Raw genomic sequence first — 15,640 nt, forward strand, 5'->3', positions numbered from 1 at the left:
TTTTACTTGGATCTTAGGATATCTGTGTATATGTCAAGTTTCTTTGGGAAGACTTATAGTGAACGATTTTTCTGTAACTTAGGATTTCTGATGTTCCTCCTCCATTCATTCTAATCCCATTTGCCCTTTTCCTCTTCCTCCTCTTCTTCCTCCTCCTTCCTTTACTGCCCTCAGTTCCTCCATCTTCTCCTTCTTTTTCTTGGAAGGCCTCAAAAAATTCTTGTCCAACAACTGAATCTTTAAAAAATGTGTTACAATATGGTCATTATATGTTTCTGTATGTGTGTGTGTGTCTGCGCATGAATGTTTGTGCAAGTATGTCTTTACGTGTATGTCTGTGTGTGAGTGCATGTGCGTAAGATCAAAGTGGGTCCAAGAATAATTGTCTGAGGATCATGTGAGGGAGGGCTGGCATTTGTATATCCAACTCCATATCCCTGCCCAACCTTTTCAAACAAATGAATATAGGAGTCTCCATCTACTCTATCGGAGACCAGAGTGATAAAATCTAGAGGCAAATTGAGATTTAGTGGCCCTGAATAGGACGGTTAAGGGGAATCAGACAGAGCTGTACATAAGGAAGGAACACACTACAGTGATGTCCTGGAAAAGGGCCTGGATTAGGATCCATATACCAGGATTTCTGCCCTTTCTTACTCATTTTACAGGTTGAGAAAAATCATTCAATATTTATGTTTCTCATCCCTGTCTATCCAACAGGAAGTACAGTTATCGTCTGCATAACCTGCAGGACACAATCAACCAAATACCAAACTAAGTTGTATTTTATTGAATACTATATATCTTAAATTGCTATCATACACACGAGAGCATTAGGTTGCTAAGATTATGTGGGGGTATTTTTTGACCTTGAGAGGTGAGTATAGAAATGCACAACAGAAAGCATGCGTGCTGAATCAGTCAGCATATTCGATTACTTAGTTACTTACCAAAAATTTAGTTAATTCATATTCTCATTCCCAACACAATAAATGTTATTTAGTAGGCACTCGGGAAACATTTAATGCTTTGAGTAATCCAAAATACTTCACTGTCAATAAATATAGTAGGGGATAGTTCCAAGTAACACGTGACCTGTAAAACTATCTATCAGGTGCAATTCAAACTCATTTAAGCGCTAGAAGAGACGTAACAATAGCAAAAGATGTGACCCAGGTCTTACTGGAGTTGGTAGTCTAATTGTGTAGATGGCCAATTATATCATTCAAAAGAATATAAAGTTATGAAGAAAGGGAAAAAAGAGACAGCAGCAGCTTTGTGCCTTATGTCTTCATTAATTCATGCTACATACACGTCACTCTTGCCATTCAATCCTGTATACATTAAGTCTAAACAGTATTCATGTGTAGACCAGGGAGTAGACTGATGTTTATACTTTCTTTCTTCAGCATCAACAATGTCTCCAAAAAGGCTCATAAATTGCTCTGTGATGAGCCTTGAAAATAGCCCCCTTATGTATTTAATTCTTCATCTTAATAACAGTAAGTGCAAAGGTCCATAAATACAATTTTAATCAACAGCTATGTTGTGATGCTTAGAAATAGACCATAGGCTCTTTGAATCTGTTGGCCTTCTCATGAAGATTTTTGTTTTTCCCAGAGAGTCAAAATTAATTAATGTCCTTACAATTTATTCAGCAGTACATCATCTCAGAGATGCCTAAACAGGCTCAATCAGCCATATTAGTATATCAAGAATGATATAATCAGGCTGCTTTGAAGAGAGTACTCTGTAAAATGTACTGTCTCAAGTAGTGATTAGTAAGGAGGATAATAAAGTATTCTGTCAGGATTATTGCTTTTTTTTAATCTGAAGGAAACACTCCTTGTATATAACATTACATAAATAACCAGATTCAAAACTTTTCATGTGGTCTTTAATGAACATATATAAGCTCTAAAAGTTCAAAAAAGAAAATTAATACTCCTATTAATAGTCTCCAATGTTTCCATTAAAAGGAATCAATTGATCACTCGTGTTTTTCTTTTTGAACAACAGATGTAAACTTTCTCCTATCTATTGACGATACTTTTATCTTGTTCTCAACTGAGCCTGCAGCAGTTTCTGTATCATCAGTATTATTATAGCAGAAGACATGCTCTGTAGTTTTCAAACACTGTTATAGGATAAGGGAAGACTGTGGCAGATAATATCTAATGCACTCATAGGCATTTGTGTCCACATGTTATTGTCTAGATCTTAGCAGAATAAATGAAAATTGGCTTATTTCCCATAATTTCTCACAAAATCTCATATATTCATCTTCAAAAATTATAGAAGTAAAAAGTTCCATCTAAATGTAAATTCACTGTTGTGATATCATAATCAAAGAAATAATATGTTTATAATCAGATTTTATATATTTTGATACAATCAAAAAGTAAAATACTATAACTTAAACCATGCTGTGCGAGATATTTTGCCACATATAAACTTGTTTACACTATATTTTTAGAATTACTAAATCAACTAGAAACCTATTTTTCTTTGAAAATACAGTATGAACAAACAGCTTGTCAATGGCTTTATCACCACCCTGAGGTTACTAGAAAAGTTTTTTATGCTTATTTATATTCTAAAAAATTTTAGAAAAAGGTATGTTATTTAGTAATGTAAAATTAATAAATAAAAATATTGAAAAAAATAAACATTAAAAGTGACAAGCAACAGTTCAGACCTCCAAATCTTAAATATATCCACCATGTTTTCCAGAAACACACAAATGTCGTACCACTATGTATGCTGGATTTTCTTTTTCTGTTATTTGCTGCGGCTGCTGATTCTGCTTCTTTTTTTTTGGAGACAGAGTCTTGGTGGAGTGCAATGGAATAAACACAGCACTGCAGCCTCAGCCTCATGGGCTCGAGTCAGCCTCCCGCCTCAGCCTCCTGGGTAGTGGGGACTACAGGCATGCCACCACACCTGGCTAATTTTGTATTTTTTGTTTTTTGTACAGACCGGGTTTTACCATGTTGCCCAGGCTGGTCTCAAACTCCTGAGCTCAAGCAATCCTTCTTCCTCAGCCTCCCAAAGTGCTGGGATTACAGGCATGAGCCACTATGTCCAGCCTTGTTTCTTTTTATACTGAGTTTATTTCCCCTCTTCTCTTCTTTAACACTGTCACTCATTCAAACAATCTATGTCAATAAACAAGTATGTATCATTTTATCCTTTCCTCCATGCTCACATTCATTCATAGAAATATCTGAGTACAGATTTATACATATGCACAAATAAGGCGGCACTAGCTGCTGTCTGCTTTAGAAAAACTGGATCACACTATCTTAACATTTTGCATATTGTGTTACTCCTTCAACAGTGTCTTTTGGAAATCCTTTCAAATCAGCTATACATGACTAAACTCTTTTTAGTGGCTGCATAATATTGCATGTTGTGGATTTTACAAATTACCTTGGCTTCCAGGCTGTTTTTCTCAGTTCTTAACAGGGGCAATTTCTAAAGACATTTTGGCTTTATTATGATTAGAAGAGGAGTACTTCTGACGTCTAGTTGGTAGAGGCCTCAAATGCTGCTAAACATCTCACAATTACACAGGTCAAATCCCTAATTAATTAGACTGTCCCAAATGTCATTAGCAACCAGGTTGAGACACCTTCTAACCCCAGGCTGATCTAGCTCTGGAATATTCTTTCCTTAGGTACCAACAGGTCACTACCTCATACCTCCTTCAGGTCTCTTGTTGACTGGTGTTTTTCTGTGCAGGGTCTAACGTGACCAGCCTATTTGCATGGCCAGCCTCCCAACTCCAAGGCACACGCCTATCTTCTGGCTTTCATATTTCTATATACTCTGTTTCTTTCTTTTTTTCCTCTTAACTTCTAACAAGCTGTCTAATTTATTTATTTAGTATGTTTATCCATTATCTTTTCCCTCCTTCTATAATGTAAGCTCTACTGTGACAGGGATTTATGCCTATTTTATTCACTGATGCATTCACAGGACCTGGCCAAGTGCCTGGCATTTGATAAATAGCTAAGTGAATGAAGGAAGGAACACATACATGATCATATAACAGGCATTCATTTATTTCCCATTATTTCTGTTAAAAGCATTGCTGACTTAAATACACTCATATAAGTCACTATGTGTTGGTCCTTCCATGTCCAAGAGGCCAAAATGCTTTCTAAATTGGATTTAGAGCTGACTTCTGGTTTTAAAAGTTGACTTATAGGTCAAAGAGGCCAAAATGGTTTCTAAATTGCATTTAGGAGATTTTAAAATATCCTGCTCTAAATTACACACAATTTACTGTTTTCTTGCAAAAATTTTCTTGTTTTTGTTACATTTACGTCTTTATCTAGATTTTACTGCTGTATATGATATAAAACTGGGATTTAATTTTAAGTCCTTCCAGGTGGATAACTAGATATGACAGTGCCAGACTATATCATCCATCTTTTCCCATATCTACTTTATTATATACTAAATCCTTCTAATTACTGATCTTAGTTTCTTGATTCTCTACCCTGTTCAACTTACACTATATACAAACTTCATGTTTTTAAGGGAAACAAAAACTTGTGAAAAGAAAGGGAGATACAACATGGTTAAGTCAAAGGAGTTAGAATGTTTAGTTCAAAGGTTAATTCTACCAGGCATAAAAGGAAGAGCTGGTACCAATTCTACTATTCCAAAAATTCAAGGAGGAGGGACTCCTCCCTAACTCATTCTATGAAGCCAGCATTACCCTAATACTAAAATCTGGCAAAGCCATAGTGAATAAAGAAAACTACAGGCCAATATCCTTGACAAACATAGACACAAAAATCCTCAGCAAAATACTAGCAAACCAAATACAGCATCGTATCAAAAAGTTAATTCACCAAAACCCGGTAGGGCTCATTCCTAGGATGCAAGGTTGGTTCACCATATGCAAATCAATACATGTGACTCACTATATAAAAGGAATTCTGGAAAATCTTTAAAACAGAATGAATGCCATACTGTAACTGAAGAGCATGATACATTCAATCTGCCTGGAATAAATAATAAAATAAATATGCTCTTTTCACTAGTCACATAATGGCTAAGACAATCTTTTGGGAGTTATTTAAATTCTGCACAATCTTGTTCTTTTTTTTTTTTTTTTTTTACTGTGCATATGCTTCAACTGTTTTGAAGAATATTATATTGGTTAGGGTTCTCCTGAGAAACAGAATCAATAGGATGTGTGTACATACAAAAGGAGATTTATTATACGGAACTGGCTCATGAAGTTATGAAGGCTGCCAAGTCCAGTATCTGCATGGTGGACTCTCAGGCTGGAGAGCCATGAATGCCCATGATGCAGATGAAATCTGAAGACATTCTGTTGGGGGTCCTTCTTGCTGCATCCCTGGTGTTTTTTGTTCTATTCAGTCCTTCAACTGACTGGGTGAGGCCACATTAATATGGACAATCCACTTTCCTCAAAGCCCAATTTAAATGCGGATCTCATCCAAAACACCTCCAAATTGCCACATGGAATTAGCCATCACAAATACTTAGCTATTTTTTTTTTATCCCTAATAAAAGCTAGATTTCTAAGATAATAAAAGTTCTGAGTCAGTAGGACTTTTTTTAAGAGTAAATAAGACTACAAGCTTACCTGTACTTTGAGTCTCTTAACTGTAAAGCCATTAAAGATTGCATAATCTGAAATCACCGGGCAGAAAGCAAAACTTTTAAAGATTGCGTTGATACTCATTCATTCCATTACCACTGACCATTTTACACCTTGGCTTCTGTTCTTCGAAATGATGGCAACGAAAGTGGTGGTCAGCCATTGCACTGTGGTGACTGGCCACTGTCACAACAGGGTAACTGTTAGCATTACCAGTTGTATATCTTTGCCTACTGCAATCATTAATCTGAATGCCACCCACTCATCCTTCCCCAGTTGGGGAACTGAATGACACCCTTCGGGTAGAGTAAGTAAAATCTGTGAGTTTCTTCAAATATGAGTCATGGGCTTCTTTGTTGTAACAGTGTCAGGTCTGGGTCCATTTAGTAATTCAGAGCTTGCAATAGAAGGGACTAGCCCTCCTTCCATAAAACCTTCTAAGCTCTGTCCCCACATATACATAAGGAAGGCAAACTGACATTCACACATATTGCTAAAGCAGGATTCCAGATGAGTGGATTTCTTAGTCTGGGGTTGGCTACTAGATTTACCTGGTGTGTGATCAGAGTCTGGAATCAATGCTTCAGCAGGAATTCTGCTGCCAATGGCCCAGTCCAAGTCATCCTCAGAGTCTTGAGTGAGACTGCAGGCTGTGGTCCAGTTTCCCGGACTTGTTTCAAAATTGCAGCTTCCAGTTGTGCTTGTATACAGTGCTGGGGAAGGAAAAACATTAATGGAAATTTCTGGAAGTATCTATCACATTTGCTATTACCTTACATTTGGGATCACTTAAAATTAGTATCTACATATTCTAATTCTTTATAAATACATTTACAGTGTCAAGACATTTGTACTTATTGGTAATATCAGTTATACACTGTAACATTTTAATTGAAGGATCCAGAAGTAGTATATAAGCATTGTCATTTATCCATTAAGGAGTTATAGAGATTGATGAATATTTATAGATAATAGATAAAACTGTGTTTGTACATGAACAATGAACATAACATTATGCTAATATGGATTATTCAGGTCAAATAAATAAACAGCTTCAGTTGTCTGGATGTTTAACTCACTTCCTTCTCTTACTGTGATGTTTGAATAGCATAGCTTATTAGTGAAACAAAGTCATTTACTAAAGAAAAGGCACTTTGAGAGAAGTAGTGAACTGTATAGGACACAAATACTCTCGATACCATACTAATCAATGCAGCATCACATATCACAGCTAATCACTAAATTAAATACTATTCTAAAAGTGATGATTGATAACTCATTAGAAATTAAATTGTTCACAATGAGAAAAATTAATAGATATTAACTGTGTCTACTTTTAACCATCTGTGAAAAGTGCCATCATGATACCCTGATCTAGGCTTTCATTTTTCTCTTTTCCTTAAATCAGTTATTACTTTTGAACACTCACTGTAAAATCAGACTGCATTATATGGACAGAATGAATAATTGGGTGATTTAATCAGTATGAATCAATTGAGATTGTCATTGGCTTTTTCTTCCTTTTTAGAAAGATAAAGTTTGTATTATTTTTAAAATTTCATCTCATTCACAACTTTCCCTTAACATACAACCAATGTTAGCATATAGAAACATAACAGGAAAAAGAAAATAGATAATATATAGGAAGCAAAGTTTTAATATTTCTATATAAAACTTTCTGGATCCTTGAGATTATTTAAATAAAATATTAGCATTTCATTTAAATAAAACAAATGCATTATACTCAAGCATTATTGCATCTTATCCCTGCAAATTATAATTATCTTTATCCATGTACATTCCTTTCATTCATTCTATATTACTTTATGATCTACTGCTTCTTGTATGCTTATTTATGGGCTCTGTGTGGCTTTTTTGTGCTTTTTATGCCAGCATTATATGATATAGAACAGGTCTTTATGATATAATATGGATAAAATAAATGAGATATTCTGTTCTCACAGCATTTAGCCAACACATCTGTAAACATTCAGAATCTTGCAATGGACATAAAAGACAGCCGTTACGTGTTCTTTAGAATGATGTTACCTGCATCTTCTGTACTAGAGTGTTCTATGTAAGTGACTCCCTGACATACAACCCTACAATATCTATTCTACATCCTTTTCTATTCTCTGCGATCATCTTTGTACCTCCTGTCCCGCCTGCATAACATATAACTTTATCTTTGATGTTAAAGATACTTATATGATCAGGATAAACTCTCTTACTTTCATTCTCTCAATCTCAAAATATGCCACTTTTCTCTTTCCAAGGGCTAATCTCTGTTTGTGAAGTGAAGATGTGACATTTTCATGAACAATACTCAGAAAGCAGTTTTCCAAGTTTCTTGCTTTCTCCCTCATTCAGGGATACCAATGATTCATAAATTTGCCTTATTTATATAATTCCATATTTCTCAGATTTATTTCATTCCTTTTTATTTTTTTTCCTTTATTCTTGTCTAACAATGTTATTACAGTAAGCCAGTCTTCAAGCTCTGTGGTTCTTTCCTCAGCTTGCTCTATTTTGGTGCTAATACTTAGGATTGCATTGCAAAAGTTTTGTAGTATGTTTTTCAGCTCCATTAGGTCAGTTAGCTTCTTTTTTATACTGAATGTTTCATCTGTCAGTTCCTGCATCGTTTTATTATAATTCTTAGCTTCTTTGGATTGGGCTTCAATGTCCTCCTGAATCTCAATAATATTTGTTCCTACCCATATTCTGAATTCCGTGTGTCATTTCAGCCATCTAACCTGGTTAAGAACCCTTGCTGCAGAACTACTGTGGTCCTTAAGAGAACATAATACACTCTGGCCATTTTAGTTGCCAGAGTTCTTTCATTGAGTTCATCATTTATCTCTCACACATAAATCTTTCTTATTTATGTGTGCAGATATTCCTTTAACTTCAGTGTAGATTCAGTACAGTCATCAGAATTCTCTTAAGAATGTTTCCAGAGGGCTGAGGATTTGTTCAGGGTCTTCATTTGCAGCTGACTTCTTGTCTTTCATGGTTTCATGGACGGTATGTTAGCAAAGTATTTTTGGTACTGAAGTTATTGGGTATAATCCAGCAGGTGGCGCTAAGTGCAGTGGTTAGTAGGTAGGCTCTTAACCATGTGGCTCCGGTTGCAGCTGTGCTCCGTCTTAATGCTGTCAATGTGTGGGCTCCTCTCTCACCTGAGTGCTGGCTGCAGTTTATGGGCTAAAATTTGTCCAAGTTTTTACTGTTTTGTGGGTGATTATTAAATGCTCTACTTAGTACCCCTTGCAGGGAAAATGGTTATTTCACAAGTGTTGTAGAGCCTTTTTAAAAAAAATTCCATTGACATTAATTCCTTACAGACAGAATTTTTAAAATACATTTTTTGGTGAAGTTACAAGAAGCTAGAAATAACACTAGAAAAGTGTTATTCAATGCACTATAATTTTATGTGAGAATTTATGTATTACAAAAGGAATACATGATATTTTATAAAATTAATATTATAATTCTATGGTATTAGTAATACACTCTTAAGATGTGTTGATTGTTTTGACTTTTTAAAAACATTTGCATTTAAATTATGAAATGAACCTTGAAGACATTATGGCAAGTGAAATGAGCCAGTCACAGAAAAGACAAATACTATATGACTCCACTTATGTGGGGCACCTAGAATAGAAATGAAAGATCTTTTACAGAGATGAAAAGAATTGTGGTTACCATGGTCTTAGGGAAGGGGTACATGGGGTGTTATTGTTATTGTTTGGGAATGGTTGTACAACAATACAAATGTACTTAATGCTACTAAGTTATACATTTTAAATATTTAAAATGGTAAATTTTGTATTATGTATATTTTACCACAGCTTTTTAAGTTTAAAAAATACATTAAATTTTTAAATAGAAAATGGGCCCACTGGAAGCATCAGTATAATATCCTAAGAAATAAAAATTGCATTGAGCTATAGAATAAAAATGTAAATATGCTTGTGTGGTAGTTTGTCTCCAAAAAGGTCACCCTTCGACCTTCTCTACATTTGATGTGTGACATTTTCCCATTGAGAGGTGAAGTCTATTCCTTATTCTCTTTAAATCTACTCTAGACTTCATTATTTGCTTGGCACTAGCAGGAATTGGGTATGGTATTATGGAATATCTGAGGCTAAATCAAAATAACTCTTGCTATTTTTCTTGGGGGTCTTGGGATGCTTTCTAGTAGAAGCCAGTCCCATGTACAATGGCTTACCACCCTGTGGCTGCCATGATATGTACAGACCAAGCCACAGGGAGCACTCTGGAGGAAGAGACAGCATCTCTAGCAAGACAGAGAGACCAAACAGCATCAAGTGAAGAAGTCGCCTTGAATGTGATTATCCAGTTCCACCCTATCAGTTTGAGTCAGGCCATTAGACATAAACTGCCTGGCAGTACCCTTCCTGGATTACTGACCAAAAAAATTGTGAGCAAAATGTAACAGTGGCTTAGACCACTAACTTCTGGGAAAGCTTGTTACACAGCAAATGGTAACTGCAACAAGTAGCTTGTATGGTATCAATATTCTGTAGGAAAGCTCTTCAATAAGATACATGGAAAAAACATCCTTTGAGTTTAAATATGTGCTCATATTTTAAAATTATATACTTAGTTTTTTACGTGAGTTTTAAAACATTGCTTGAATTAAACCTTGAATAAAAATCCACTAGGGCCATCCAGTCCTCTTTTTCCCATACAATGTAATTGATAAAATTAATTACTAAACTGGCATTTATTAAAAGTGCTCATTTTCAGCCACATATATAAAATCAACAATTCTGGAGGAAAAAAATAGAAGAAAAATGAAGACCAATAAAGATTGCTACTGCAGTTCCTGTAAACTCTAACCCTACACATAGTGCTGCCTAATTACAGAATGGGATTATTTTTTGGTAAAATGACTTACTATAGACTTGTTAGAGTTCTCAGTATAGGAGTAAAGAATATGAAAGCGCTGCCATTTGTATTTGTATTTGATACTTGTAAGCAAATTCGAGGAAGTATTTGGGCTATTCTAAATCTACTCTAGTGCATGAAAATAATATTTCTTTTCCATCATCAATGCCAATCTATAACTATACTTATAAAGGAAAATCTCTGCTGAACTGGCTTCCACACAGCAGATAGATTTAACTTACCACAGTGAGCTTCATCAGACCTATCAGCGCAGTCTGATTTATAGTCACAAACAAGGTGGGATGCAATACACTTCTTGTCCCGGCACAAAAAATCAGTGGTTTCTGGACAAATCTCAGAGATCTCTCCCACTAGGGAAAAACAAACAAAAAAACAAAAGCCAAAGCAGTATTTAGTTAGTATTTTCATTAAATGTGAAGATTCCTGTTAGGTGTTTTATAGATTTCACACTATTGAGCAAGTTAAGGATTTCAACAGTTGCCCGAGGTAGACTTCCCCAACTTTCTCAGTCTCACCTTCAGCAAGTTACACAGATTCTACTTCTGAAATAGCTTCTACGCACTGTGATGGTGCTGAAAATCTCCTTGCCTGTGATTCCCACAAATGAGATGCTCAAGTTCGTGGCCTGCAACTACCTGGAACCTAGTAAAGGATGTGTGCAGCCTGCCACCAAATCCTGCTCATTCTCGGCATGCACCGATGGAATTTTCTGGCCATTTGTGCTGCTCATAATCCTGGAGATCTGGGTCTATAGCACAGTCACTAACTTTATCAATATGTTTCCGTCTTGACTGACAATCTTCCATAAAGAAGATGTTTAACTGAATTAATTTTTTTATTGTTTAAAGTAACTGTCTATTTCTGCTGAATTTTCACATGAACATACTGGCTGGTCATGGAGGTTTCATACTCTAGATTTTATTTTGCTTTTTCTGACTCCCATGGGGCAAGACTTTCCTTTTTAATACACATAATTAAAATGTCCATTGACAAATACATAGAACTAATACAATTTTATGCAAATGTTTTTGTAGATGAAAAACCATGGACAGTGTTTAATACTCATACTGGTATAAAAAATAGTTGAGCCAGGAGACACTATCAGCAAATTAATTGGCAGCAGATTTTAGGAAATGAATGTGTGTGTGTTTTTTTTTCTAAAACTAAATAGCATGTACTGCATCTTTTGCATGATGATCTGAATTTAATTTCACAGTCTCATTTTTATTCATAAGCCAATTTTTCTGCACTGAGCAGTCCTGCTACCCGGTCTTTATTGCTTTGATTTGCCACTTCCCTCACCCACCTTGGCCTCTCTTCACTGTTCCCCCACCCTACCCTCACCCCCGTGCTGCTTGATTCCTTCTATAGGATTTTGATGGTTCCTTCTGTTTACATCAGTTTTAAGGAGAGGTATGCCTGTACTTGCTTGTACAGAAAACATCTTCCCAGATTCAATCGACTGGGTTTATGTTCTTTCACGTGGTTTTTAAGGTTATGTAATATCTAATGTATTTTATTGTAACAGACATTGTTTTGCCAACATTGTCTATTTTGGTGGCACGTCATGATCTAGTTTAAAAAGGAAAATCAAACATTTTAAACGGACAAAGGAAAAAAAAGATAAAAATTTTTTCCTTCAAAATTGAGATTTTATTGGTTGAGGATCAGTACAGACATTTCAATTTATACACAATTCTTAATACGTGTGCCAAAAATCTAAACAGCTACATATTGTAATTCTTTTTTAATGTTATTCCAGTGACTTTCCAGCTTAAAATTTGGAAGCAAATTTTCCTTAAGAGCTTATCAAATACCAGTATCTTCACATGTTGATAAGCTGTTATGTGCACCCCACCAATTCACAACTGAAGAGCACAGACACTACATATTCAAATATTTGATCTTTCACAGCACAGTAACAAAGTGGTTTTCTTTAGGAAACAATTCTACTATAAAACAACATGGAAGCCGACGGAAGTTAAAGACGTTAAATGCAGGACTGCGACTCCATATTGCCATTTAATATGCTTTGTATTATAGGATATAAAAACTAACTCCCCATCTATGCAATGTTAAGCTGACACCCAAGACAGAGCATCCCATAAATTCAATATCCCACAATATTCTTTGGTTGTACCAAAAAATAAACAACTAGCAAATGATTTCACTTCTTTAAAAAAAAAAAAAAAAAAAAAAAAAGCATTTACACTTAAAAAAAGAGGATGAGATGGTATTTCTTCCTTCTTAAAAATGTTTCTGGAGATACTAAAAAAACTCACATTTACAAAATAGTTGATAAAAATATTCCTCTGGATTGTATAAGAAGGGAGACAGGGATCACTGATAAGACATGGTATACGGTATTAATCAGACTCGGCTTCTTTCTCTTCTTCATCGGGGGCTGGATTCTCCTCAGTTTTCATTTCCCAGTTTTGTGCAGGTCACTCTTCCTCGGGTTCTCGGGCAGCCACTTCGGCCCGCTTTCCACTTGCTCCCCGTTTCCCTTTCATTTGCACTTGTCTGAAGATGCTTCCTTCCCTGCTGCCTTTTTCAGCTTTGCTTTCACTTTTGCAGGAGCAGGTTTAGCTGACAGCCATGCTGATCTCCTCTTGGGCTCTTCCTTGGCGGCCCCTTAGGCTGGGGTGACCTTCCGCTTGGATCCCCTGGCACTTGCAGGGTGCCTGGCCCTGCTGCTCCTCCGCCTTGGAGCTGCTGAGACCCCTGGCAGCAGGGGATGGTGGGAGAACTGGGGGGAAATAGATTGGGAGCCCGCCTTCTACTTCCTCAACCATCCCCCACCCCCTGCTTTTTTTTCAGTACACAGGATCTTAATAACCCATGTAATAACCCAAACTACTTCTTAGAAAATGCAAAATATTCTCAACAGAAATCTTAAATCTGCAGGAAGGTCATTCATGACATTGGGCTTCTTAGCATGGCCACACACCATTTCATACTTTTACCAGTGGGGACTGAGGCTGATCATTACCTATTATATATATCCAAACTCCTAATAAAGATATTAAAGATCCTTGGTTCTTGGTTCCAGCTTAGTTTTCCAGTCTCATTTACTGTGACTCTTAACTACCTGTAGTTGGTCTACAGCCTATGACTGAATGTTTCATAAATTTGACCCTTGCTGTTCATTTTTATATATTCACAGGAGCTACTTCCCCTGTCTTCCCTGACTAATCCTTCCCATGCCCGAGGAACCCACTGGCCAAACTTATGACTCAGTGAAATAACTTCTCTACTTTTGTCTTGCCTTTCTCATTGACATCTTTGCCCCAGGTGAAACACTCCTGTCTCATGCTACCTAAGTACCCTTTTATTCCTATATTACAATGAGTATTATCACATATAAGAACTATTTACACATGGCTGGCTGTCCCCCCAGACTCCAACCAAGCTCCTTAAAAGCAGAAGCTTTTATTGTGTCCTCTCAGGCCTCACACATAACCTGATACATAGTTGGCTCTTTATAAATCCTGGTTATCATAATTGCAGAAACAATGGTTTCATCTAAAAGGGGCTTAGAACAGTGAACTGACATAGAATTTTTAGAGCAAGTCACATATTTAAATATTATTTCATCAGATATGTAGTCAAATGACAATACTTCACAGATTAACAGTGACTTAAAGTTTTAAAATTATTTTTTGGCCAGGCGCGGTGGCTCAAGCCTGTAATCCCAGCACTTTGCGATCACGAGGTCAAGAGATCGAGGCCATCCTGGTCCACAAGGTGAAACCCCGTCTCTACTAAAAATACAAAACATTAGCTGGGCATGGTGGTGCGTGCCTGTGATCCCAGCTACTCAGGAGGCTGAGGCAGGAGAATTGCCTGAACCCGGGAGGGGGAGGTTGCGGTGAGCCGAGATCGCGCCATTGCACTCCAGCCTGGCTAATGAGCGAAACTCTACCTCAACAACAACAACAACAACAACAAAAATTATTTTTTATCAGTTTCAACAAATTTAAAATTTAGCAGTTCCTTTGTTACATAGGCGATTATATTATACGTGTATATATCTATATAATTGCACTTTAGGTTCTGGGTTACATGTGCAGAACATGCAGGATTGTTGTATAGGTATTCACATGGCAATGTGGTTTGCTGCCTCCATCTTTGTCACCTATATCTGGCTTGTCTCCACATGTTATCCACCGCCAGCTGTCCCTCCTCTAGTCCCCCACGGCAGACCCTAGTGTGTGATGCTCCCCTCCCTGTGTCCATGTGTTCTCACTGTTCAACACCTGCCTAGTTACACAAGTGATTATAGGTTCAGAGGTGATGTACCTGAGATGGAGGTAATTTACTGACAGGCAGTACTTCCATGAATAAAAAGAACACAACTCTACAGACGTGACTAAAAGTGCATATCAATAGTCTTTGGATTATCCCCATAATACAATAGCTAAAACCTGTATGATATTCAAAAACAATTTACCAGTAAAACTTGGTGTATACACCAAGAATGAAGAGAGAACATCTAAGATAACAAACAGCAGATGGTCCAATCATGGGCATTAATAAGATGAAGACTGAAAGGTGATTTTCATTGAGTAATTTAGGAATGTTGTCATATAATTTTAATTAACACTAGTGAGAATTTACAGTTGACCCTAGGGCAGTATGTGGACATTTTTTTCCATATGCAAGTCTATGTATTTGAGATTATTTTATTTTTTCCATGTCATAGGATGTAAAGTCACATAATTACTCCACAGGGGAAATGTGCTTCGACGTCACTCTAAATAACTGGTTCTTTGTTTTTTTGTTTTTTAAACATGGATAAAATAGACTACATCTCTAAATAAGGTTTATTTTCCCTGATAATATAGAATAGCAAAGCCATGAAGAGAGATAAAGTAATGCTTTGAATTGCAGGAAACTAAGAAATGACTAGACTATCTATGGAATATTAGATGTCCAAAGAAAAAAATACATAAAAACAGCCTAGCATATCTATTTTAAGACAAGAATATGGTAAATTGAAAAGTTAAATTATTTAATGAAAGACTGTCTTGCATATGCTTAAACATATTCTATTTT

At 36.2% G+C, this 15,640-nt stretch overlaps 1 protein-coding gene across 1 annotated transcript in view; it reads right to left on the bottom strand.

Moving 5' to 3' along the window:
• Positions 1–15,640, bottom strand: part of MALRD1 (MAM and LDL receptor class A domain containing 1) — a 594,555-nt gene that overhangs the window by 176,166 nt on the left and 402,749 nt on the right. Inside the window, exons 30-31 of the mRNA XM_039478847.2 lie at positions 10,804–10,932; positions 6,196–6,357 (exon numbers count right to left, since the gene is read on the bottom strand). Of these exons, the coding sequence (XP_039334781.2) occupies positions 6,196–6,357; positions 10,804–10,932 (291 nt within the window). The remainder of the gene's footprint in view (positions 1–6,195; positions 6,358–10,803; positions 10,933–15,640) is intronic.

Source organism: Saimiri boliviensis, chromosome 8 (assembly GCF_048565385.1).
Source record: "Saimiri boliviensis isolate mSaiBol1 chromosome 8, mSaiBol1.pri, whole genome shotgun sequence".
NCBI classification, from domain to species: domain Eukaryota; kingdom Metazoa; phylum Chordata; class Mammalia; order Primates; family Cebidae; genus Saimiri; species Saimiri boliviensis.